Source organism: Crinia signifera, chromosome 3, assembly GCF_055691185.1.
Source record: "Crinia signifera chromosome 3, ASM5569118v1, whole genome shotgun sequence".
NCBI classification, from domain to species: Eukaryota; Metazoa; Chordata; class Amphibia; order Anura; family Myobatrachidae; genus Crinia; species Crinia signifera.
The window spans coordinates 13,472,463-13,483,271 of record NC_139219.1 but is presented as its reverse complement, the minus strand read 5'-3'; the positions used below and the strand labels follow the sequence as shown (position 1 = coordinate 13,483,271).

The window sequence follows — 10,809 nt, the reverse complement described above, 5'->3', positions numbered from 1 at the left end:
GAAATTGCTGCTATGTCAGGGAATCTGCAGGAGGGTAGGTCACTATGATGGGAGGGGGGGTAGTCCAGGGGTAATGCAGGAGACTTCCCCACCTTTCCGGGGTGGGGATTGGGCAAGATGGTTACCCAATTTTCCGGGAGTCTACCAGCCGTTACAGGAAGGCTCGAAAAGTATAAAACCGCTTGAGTGTTATAAGTTTGTCTTTATTAAGTTCAATATTTAATATACAGTCATTATGTTTGGATCAAATTCAGAAATCAGGCGCTCGGAGGCAAAATAGAGGGTAGGGACAGCGGCTTCCCGGAAACCACAGCTCAGTCCAGTTATAACCACTGCAGTGATCAGCAGGGAGCAGGTAGCCGTTATAGATGGATGATTCATCTGTGCCCCCAACCGTGACCGCTTCCATAGCCCACGGCAGGTCCGCCACCGCACTCATGGCTTATATACTACTGTTGTCTGTGTAGACAAAATACTGAAGCATCGTAACCTATTTATAGTTGATTCCAACAAAATATTTTGAGGCTGTCTATTCATGCAGAATATTCATGTTCCTTAATGTGATGTCCTTCTGGTTGAATGTAGATGCTTATTAGGAACAAGGCAGTTTTTGAAAGAGAATTTAACAGATGATTCCGTTCCTCATTATCCGTTGTACAGGGTGATACATATGTTTCTATTGTCTCCTAATCATGGTCCTTGTATATTGCTGTACAATACAATAAACCCTTGGTTAATGTAACATATGTTCTGATTTAATGTAATTCAACTGACTTTTCATTCAAGACACAGTAGAACAGAGGATCTTCATTATTTGTTGTCTGCACAGTTTAAAGCGTCAATCTCACTAGTGGCGTAACAATAGCCCCACAGACCCCGCGGTGGCGGCGTGTGGGAAAGTGTGGGCGCCGGAGGGTCTGCGGGGCTATTGTTACCCGCTGCTGCCTTCCGGGACCTGCCGCTGCCGTCTGCCGGGACCTTGCTCCGAGTCCTGCTGCCGCATTCCAGGTCCCGCAGCGCAGATATCCTCCTGGCTCTGTCTCCTGCAGTTGTAATGAAAAATTACACCACAAAATGGCTGCCCACTAATAGCAGACAGTTTTTAAGGATGCTAGAGGAGGCCGCCGCCTCCTCTAACATTCCTAAAAAACTGTCTGCTGTATGGAGGCAGCCATTTTGTTTGTCATTTTTCATTAAAACTGCAGGAGTGGGAGCCAGGAGGATATCTGCGCTGCGGGACCAGGAATGCGGCGGCATGCAGAGGGGTAAGGGGGGTGCTTAACTTTACTTGGGTGGGCGGGTGGGGGATCTAGGGGGAGGGGCGCTGTCAATATGGCCCAGGCTCCGGGCTACTAGTAACTATAGCCCCGCAGACCGGCGCCCACAGTTACTCCCCGCCACAGCAGGGGCTGCGGGGCTATAGTTACACCAATGCTTGTAGAATAATCATTTCTATCCATTTCTGTCACAGCTCATATGTACACAATACATTATTTTGCTGGATTACTGTTCATTATCCACCAGAATATTGAGCAGAGGGGCCTAATTCAGTCCTGATCACAGGGCACATTTTTGCAAATGGACATAGACCGTTATATATCTCTCCGTGCTATCTCCAAGCTTTGGGAAATCTCCTCGGAAGTCTGTTAGAGCTACTGATTCTGCTAAAGACTTAATTTGTAAAGTGCGTCTGACTCAGGTCTCCGGCGGCGGCAGCGCTCCTGTATTATACCGTATTATACCGTTCCTGGCAGCTGGTGTATCTGGCGGCCTCCAGCTGTGAGGTAGAACATCATATCCACAGCATCAGAATACTGACTGCAGAACAACCCATTTCAGGAGATGATTGTGCTTATCTTGTGGGGGGAAGTGTTCTTCCTGCTTCCTGGCATGTGATGGGGGAGCAGAGGAGTAGCCCCATACACACTAACCGACCCGGACGATATTGTGCGTGCACACTGAATGATATCGGCCATCGACATCGTTCAGCGACATCACCAGGATCTGTTAAATATGCAGGTCATTTGGCTTTATATAATTAAATTGACCCGCATGTTTAGCAGGCATCAATCCAGGGCCGGCGCCACCACTAGGCAAATCTAGGCATTTGCCTAGGGCGCCGGCCACTGGAGGGCGGCATTTCGCCCCCCCCCCCCCGTGCCGCGGGGGTACCTGTCCTGCGGCTGTGTATATAAAGCTTGCGGCGGCGGCGGCGGCAGCGGCAGGTCCCTGCAGTCAAGAAATAATGAGCGTTATCCGCCGGGCTATGCGGAAGCGCTTCTGTTGTGGAAACACTGGGCGCACGCTGATTGGCTGAGATTCAGCCAATCAGCGTGCGCCGTGCGGACAGTGTTTTCACAACAGAAGCGCTTCCGCGTAGATAGGCGGATAGCGCTCATTATTTCTTGACTGCAGGGACCCCCCGCTGCCGCCGCAAGCTTTATATACACAGCCGCAGGACAGGTACACCCCCCCCCCCCGGCACCGGGGCGCCCCCACCCCGACTCGCCTGGGGCGCTCCGGTGCCTTGCACCGGCCCTGCATCAATCATTGTTAGCGAAGCGCAGGAGCGCACATCAGTAACGATATTGAATGTAAACACTAGACGATGTAGTGAACGATATTGCTCAGATGGTGTAATGGTTAGCATTACTGCCTCACAGCACTGAGGTCATGGGATTGATTCCCACCATGGCTTCAACTGTGCGGAGTTTGTATATTATCCCTGTGCTTGTGTGGGTTTCCTCTGGGCACTCCAGTTCCCTTCCACAATCCAAAAATATACTCTTAGATTAATTGGCTCCCAACAAAATTAACCCTAGAATGTCTGTGTGTTGCGTGTACATGTGGTAGGGAATATAGATTGTAAGCTCCACTGGGGCAGGGACTGGTTTGAATATTCTCTGTACAGCGCTGCAGAATATGTGGGCGCTATATAGATAACTGGTAATAAATAATAAATAAATAGTGTGTTCAGGGCTTTATATAGGAAAAGCCGCAAAGACTCCATACAGCACATACCAGTAATGTGAGGCTCTGGCAAACTTGTGTAGATGTGTCCTCACGCACTATGGCTTCAGTCTCGCATCTTATTCAACTCGAAGTGACAAAGTTACTGCTAGATTTCACAATTGGATGTGAGACATTTGTTTATGGGACACATCTGCATATAAAGAAAAGTTTATAATCCAATTTACTGGGAAACAGTGGTGGAGGGGGGGGGGGGGGGGTGTTATCGGTAACCATATATATGTGCTGGATGGATTCACCAGGGATCGGCAGCACTATACAGATCAATTACCAAGGAATCAGCATAAGCCATCCTGTGGGTACCAATGTGATTGTTTTTTTTTCATATGGGAACCAATGGGCTAATTTTTTTGGTACTTGTTTCCTAGCATGGCTTTTGATTGTATCCATCGGGTCGGAAAAATCAGGTTGATCGCATCGCATGACAACCAAATCGCATGCGATGCGATCGACCCGATTTTTACATTGGAATCAATGTAAAATGGTCCCTGAGACCCGATTGTACATTAATTTCAATGTAAAAAGCCCCAAAACCCCCCGTTTTAATACCAAACCCCCCCTCATGTTTCAAATGCCCCCCCCCACCATTGTTAACGCCACCCCACTATTGACGCCAACCCGAAGCATGGCGAGCGCAGCGAGCCCGCGAGGTGCGGCGGTACGCGTCCTCCGACCTTTTCATACCCCTACTATCCACGTCGGCGTGGAGTTGATTTTATATAGTGTGGCGAGTGCAGCGAGCCACCGAGCCCGAAGCGTGGCGAGGGGATGCGGATACCTTCACAGGTATCCGCGTCCCCTGGCGGGCTTCACAGGTATCCGCGTCCCCTCGCAGGCTTCACAGGTATCCACGTCCGCTCGCCACGCTTCGGGCTCGCCACACTATATAAACTCAACTCCACGCTGACGTGGATAGTAGGGGTATGAAAAGGTCGGAGGACGCGTACCGCCGCCCCACGCGGGCTCGCTGCGCTCGCCACGCTTCGAGTTGGTGTCAATAGTGGGGTGGCGTTAACAATGGGGGGGCAGTAAACATACTTTTTAACCATATTCAATGTGAAATGGGCCATATTGGCCCATTTCACATTGTCACCTATGTAAAATCGGGTTGATCGCGTTGATCGCATCGCGGGCCATTATAATGGCCCGCGACCGACGCGATCAACCCAATTTTCACTTTAAAAATAATTTAACATTGTTCCCTATGGGAAAATGCCATTGATCGTGTCGGTCGCATCGCGACCCCTTATTAGGGGCCGCGATGGACGCAATCAACCCGATTTTGTCTTTCACCAGCAAATTAGCTGGTATTTGACACAAAATCGGATCCATCGCGTTGATTGTATGCCTTAAGTGCCTTAAACTTAAGGCATACAATCAACGAGATGGGCGCCGTGTTAGGAAACAAATACCATTTTATTTCCTGTGGGGAGCTAATGTGTTTTTTTTCCTGTGGGGGGACTGATGGCGTGCCTTGGAAATATAAACCCATCTTCAAACTTGGTTTGTCTCTTAAGATGATAAGGTAGTGTGCAAAGTTTGAAGACGATTAGTTAAAGTGTTCAAGAGTTATCGTGGAACATCCATACACGCACACACACACACACACACACACACACACACACGCGCACACACACACAAACATCGTTCAATCATACTTGACGGTTTTCCCAACATGCGATGAAAACCACCGGAAAGTTAGCCAGTAAAACAGTACACTTGCACAGGTTTTTTGTTACAAATATCATTTTTTATCCTTTTTTCTTTTCGCATCTTGGTAATTAGCACTTTTACAGCAATATGTTGTAATCATGCATAAAATAATAACCAACAGTTTAATTAGCATTCTCTAAATTGCATATTCATTCCATCAAGCACTTTGTGATCAGCAAACACAACAAAAAGGAGACAAACCAGGTTTTTGTACATAGGCGGATAACAAAAGGACGATGCAGTTTGGAGAAGAAAAAAAAAAATATTCTGGCTTTTGTACATGTTCCCTTTATACCTCAAGTAAAGATTTTCTTAAAAAAATATACAAAAAGAGCATTGCAGATATTAAAAATGATATGTTGTGCTTTCACATGCCGGTAGTAAGATAATATACACCTGAATATGGAATCCATGTCTAGCATTACAATAGTTTTTTATTTTTTTATGTCATTTTGACATCTTTCATTATAACAAAAAAAGAATAATAATAGTAATAAATGCACAAAATAGGAAATTAAATAAAAATTGCATTCAGTTTCGAGTGGTAGGATGTCCAAAGCACTGGTTCTTGCTGCTTGAATACCTGTTACACAAAGAAATACAGTATGATTCTGGTTTTATGTCTTGTTATGTTCTAGAGTTTTTGAGCGTATACTTTTTACGCACATTTCTGGTACTTCATAACATTTTGCAGGTATTGCTTTTTATAACAGCATGCATTGCTGAGTAAGGCCGGTGTTACAGTTCTCTCTCCAATCCCAGTATATGTGCCAGTGGCGTAAGTTTGTCCCAGTTGCCCGGAGGCAAGAGATATATTGGTGCCCCCAAATAGCTCAGTTAGTAAGGTGTCTGTCTGCAGTAAGTTATGGGCTCATAATACAGGGTGAGACACTTGTTGGGAGGGGGAGTTCGCCACAGAAGCGATACTGATGGCTTTTAGTTGTTTCAAACTCACAGAGGAGGAGTGGTGCCCCCTTGAGAGCAGGAGCCCGGTGGCAGATGACTCCAATGCCTCCCAAAGGTTACGCCTCTGATATGTGCTATGTTCAGTCCAGCTCTAGATTTTCTGTATGGGTATAGATCATCAGGTAACCAGGATGTTGGTCGACATGCATTAAGGTCAACATGCAGGAAGGTCGACATGACTGTAGGTCAACAGGGTCATTAGGTTGACACAAGAATTCGGTCGACATGGGAGTTGGACAACATTTAAAAGGTCGATATGGGGTTTTTCACAATTTTTTTGTCCCGAATGTCGACACAGTCAACATGGACATTGAAAGGTAGCACCGTGGCTTGCTGCGCTCACCATGCTTCAGGCACACTATTTTATTCTCCCACCATTCCCTAGTGGATGGTAGGACATGAAATAATGCCTGTCGGCACATGTCGGTTCATTTTTTTTTTAAAACCCATGTCGACCTTTTGACTGTCAATCTACCCCCATGTCGGCATAATGCTTGCATCGACATAATGACCCTACTGACCGAATCCATGTCGACCTAATGACTTTCGACCAATATGCTGGTGACCCAATGACCGTTTCGCCTTCTGTACAGCATAGCTCACTGTAATAATGAAAGCCATCCAAAAGGATAAACATAAATGATAAAAATAACAAATATTGACCAAAGAAAATTGTACCTGATACTTCATTTTGAAGTATATTAACATAAGGGGTGGTGTCTTGGCAGTGGCGTAAGTTCGTCCCAGTTGCCCGGAGGAAATATAATATTGGTACCGCCCCCCCCCCCCCCCCCCCCCACACACACACACACAAACCACCTTAGATAAATACATGTTATGTATATTATGTTTAAAATTAAGACAGCGTGACATCTATGGTCCTGCTAGGCGGGGGAGTCAGCCACTTAAGCATTATCAACGACTTTCAGTTAAGTGATTCCAATGTGCAGGGGAGGAGAGGTGCCCCCTTGGGAGCAGGAGCCCAGCGGTAGATGACTCCATTGCCTCCCAGAGTTCTGCCTCTGTGTCTTGGTGTGATGTGGCAAAAGTGGTTGTACAGGGGGGGTGACTGCATGGCCACACACCCCCACTATCCAATGGCAACAGTATTGTACAGTGGGGGCGTGGCTACGGTGGCTCACTCGCCGGGTGAGCTCATGTCACTCACCACCGGGAGACTTGCCCACTGTTCCAGCGGGCCGGGAGCACCACCCGATTTCCGGGAGATTCCCGGTCATTCTGGGAGCGAATGTAAGTATGCTCCAGCCTATGCAGTTGGTATGAGAATGAGCTGCCCACCAGCCACTTTTCAAATCCCACCTGCTCTGGTAAAATGTATCATAACATCCAATCAGCTTCCAGGTAGCATCATCGAGTATATTGCATAAAATCATAGGTAGAAGCTGATTGGCTGCTTGCTATGGGTATATGCTCCACTTGTCCACTTCCCGCCCTTGGCACCAGCTCCAACTGGAAATGTTTTCCCCAATGCATATGCCTAAAGTGTCCATGCAACGCCACTCACTTTGGAATACAAAAGAAATGCATATACACCGGCCGCGCCTTATGAAGGGTGTGTTATTAACGCATGTGCAGCCGGTACAGATTACATCGCGGCTTCCTGTCCTCATATCTTCCTCACGTACTGTTATAATGTGGCTGTTGTTGTATAATGCAGAGTATCATTACGTTCTACAATGAGGTGGGGTTTAATGGTTCTACAGTAAACAGACAGGAAATAGATCAACCGCATATGGTGAAAAGGTTGACACAGGAATGGTGGACGCAAGTGTTTTTTTTTTTCTTTTTGGGTGTCATTTTGCAAGTTTCTTCATATGTAACTATTATAATTTATTATAGGGTGCACCCTCGCAAGGATCGATTTGCTTATCATTATTCGGACAAGGTGGCTCGTTTTGCCTGCCAACATCCCATCTTCAATAAACTCCTATCTTAGTAAATTTACATTTGACTATCCAATGCCTGGAACCCTCTTTATTGATAATAAAGTCAGATCTCTTGAATTTTGTTAAAATACTGCAGATACACCAACACATTTGTATGGGAAACCAGTGGCGGAACTTGTGGGGATCCAGGTGCAAAAATATAATTTGGGCCACCCTCCTCCATCCCAAGCCAAGTTCACATATACTGTATACAACATGGCAGTGGGTGTCAGGGAAAGGCAAAGTGTGACAGGGAGAGGTTGAGTGTAACAGGAAGGGACAAGGGGAGAAAGGGTGTGACAGGGAGAGGAAGGGTGTGACAGGGAGAAGCTGAGGGAAACAGGAAGGGGCAAGGGGAAGCAGGGGGTGAGAGGGAGAGGCAGAGGGTAACAGGAAGGGGCAGGGGGAGGCAGGGTGTGACAGAGAGAGGCAGGGCATGACAGGAAGAGGCAGGGTGTGACAGGGAGAAGCAGAGGGTAACAGGAAGGGGCAGGGGGAGGCAGGGTGTGACAGAGAGGCAGAGGGTAACAGGAAGGGGCAGGGAAAACAGATTGCAACAGGAAAAAAACAGAGGGTGACAGGGGCAGCAGAGGGCCCCTTAGTCCCCAGAGCCCCAGTACTCTGCACCAGTTGCAGCAATGGTAGTTCCGCCTCTGTGGGAGCAGTAAATGGCTCTCCGCTTACTTCGGTGTTTCAGAAACAAATTGTGGCAGTTTTTGTTGTTGAAACAACAATTCTGTTTCATAAATATTCAAGACTTAAATAAGATGTGAACTAATTAGAAGCATGTTGACACCTACCAGCTCAGAGAGGGCCTCATTTGCATGAACTGAGATGCCTGGCTGACTGTTAATTATTGTAAGTCTGCTGACTTAATCAAAAAGCTATCACTGGAATATATCTATTATAAATCTTTGTGACATGGCACAAATAGCGTTCATTTCCCTGCACACTTGGAGTTTCGGAAGTCAGACACAGGGGGCATGTGTTGTATGTCATCTGTGGAAGAAAGCAAGATCTGTAGGCTGCTGTACACTGGGAATGACAAGACACATACCCTCCGACTGTAACGCTTTGGCAGGTACAGTACCGTTTTTTTTTTTTAATGGCCTGTAACTTTATTTGGGTCTCCAGCTGCCCATTGTAAGTATAATAACCACACCCCCTTTTCCCATGGCCACACCCCCTTTCCGAATTTGTACCTGTTTTTGCTCTTCAGAAGTTGGCGGTTATGAAGACATATGTATGTAATGATCAGATACACACCTACAGCCTAGGGCCCTTATTCAGATTGACTCGCATCCCTGTGCGTTCGCATGCGCAGATGCATTTCTGCACATTTTGCAGACGCATGGTGCGTGCACCCACAGCAAACAATCTGTTCGCCGGGAGAGGGGCGTGGGACGCCGGCCTGTCTCATTACCATATGGGAACACCGGTTTGCGACCATCAAAAGATGTGGGTGTTCCCCGCAGCATGCGAATGGATGTTTATGTTAAACACACTCTGCGATGGGGGGGGGGGGGGGCTGGGGGGGGGGCTGGGGCGGCACTCGCCCAGCAGGTTTGGTGAACAAGCAAAGCTGCGGATTCGCCCCCTAGATCCCCAATGCAAGTTACAGTTATTAGGGTTGTGGATCATGTTGTCGACCAATTGTAGGTCAACAGTCAACCCGACATGGTCAGCATGTAATTTGAGGGGGTTAGTGCTGCGCCTCTACCTTTGTTTGATTTGCCCAATGACGTGAAAGCTACAAGATGTAAATCTCATACACTCAACCCTAAGAACCAATCAGAGAAGTTTCATGTGAACCAATGAGAAGGGGCACAGCACAGAGTGGAGGGCTATTCAAACACAGCCAGAAACACCAGTATACAGCTCCCTAGAAGAAGTCTTTACACCGAAACGCGTTGGTGAACATCCCTAAATATTGGTTCAGCAACCAGACAGACATTGGGAACAGCTACAGAGAACTGCACAGCAACGGCAGGCGGTGTGTACACACTGTAAGACAACCGGAGGAAGATCGCCAAGCAGGAAGTCCCTACAAGAGGTGAGTACGGAGAAGGGGAAGCGGCAAAGTGGATTGCAGGACCGCTAAACGGGTGATTACAAAATCCGAAGCCGTGAACTCCGTAACCACCGACAGACAAGGAGCAACGTCCGGCCGATCTCTGCTGCACGGGAGGCTGCGTGATACACACAGCTCCCCGTAGCAAACAGACGGCGCACGCGGCCCCAAGAGTCCGGGACCCAAAAATACACAGAGTACCCGTGAGTACCTGATCCGGAAAACTGAAAAATAAAGAGGTACCTGAAGCTATTTAACAAACAAATTTTAATAAGACACTGTAAAAATCATCAAAAAGAGGGACGTCGCTCTAAGACGGACTGATAACTAAGGAACTTTTACTTTAGGAGACGTACACCGGCAAACCGGCACTGGCGTGCCGAACTTGACAGGACAATCAAATCTAGTGTTACAACATTTGTTTTTACACTCCATCTTCTGATTCTTTTTTTTTTTTCGTGTTTTTTTTTTTTGTTTGTTTCTGTTTGAGATTTAAACATATCGGTAATTATTCAATTGCCCCAAAGCATCATTTCTAATTTTGTAAACATATTGATATAATTCACCCAAGCAGAAGTTTATTGTATTCAATTTTGCCATGTTTATGTTTATCAAGCCTGATGTACATACTGCTAATTGCATGCAATTAATGTCAGTTAACAATTACTACAATTAAGGAATTTCATATAAAAAGTGTATGAGATTTACATCTTGTAGCTTTCACGTCATTGTGCAAATCAAACATAGGTAGAGCGCAGCACTAACCCCCTCAAATTCCATGAACCTAACGGAGACAGTGATCCGTGAGTGCGGCTGCAAACCAAACAAATTAAGATTCAGGGCGCAGGTTACCAACCCAAAAATCCATGGTCAGCATGTACTTGGATGACAGGCTCAAAAAGGTTGACAGGATCAGTAGGTCGACAGTAAAAAGGTAGACACTTTATAAGGTCAACAGGAACAAAAGATCGACACAGGTCAACATGAAACTGATAAACACAAAAAAGTCAACACTCTTTTACATTTTAGGGTGTCACGTTGTTTAACCACATTTTACCCCAACATGGCTTTCTTCACAATAGA

The 10,809-nt window shown here is 46.6% G+C and overlaps 1 protein-coding gene across 3 annotated transcripts in view; it reads right to left on the bottom strand.

Moving 5' to 3' along the window:
• Window positions 1-4,763: 4,763 nt before the first annotated feature.
• Window positions 4,764-10,809, bottom strand: part of KCNK12 (potassium two pore domain channel subfamily K member 12) — a 134,090-nt gene continuing 128,044 nt past the window's right edge. For 2 of the 3 annotated variants that reach the window (XM_083175283.1, XM_083175284.1), the window contains one exon: window positions 4,768-5,326. In XM_083175283.1, coding sequence (XP_083031409.1) covers window positions 5,275-5,326 — 52 coding nt within the window. In that variant the 3' untranslated portion in view covers window positions 4,768-5,274. Of the gene's footprint in view, window positions 5,327-10,809 lie in introns of all 3 variants that reach the window. The other variant, XM_083175286.1, reaches the window with a different exon arrangement.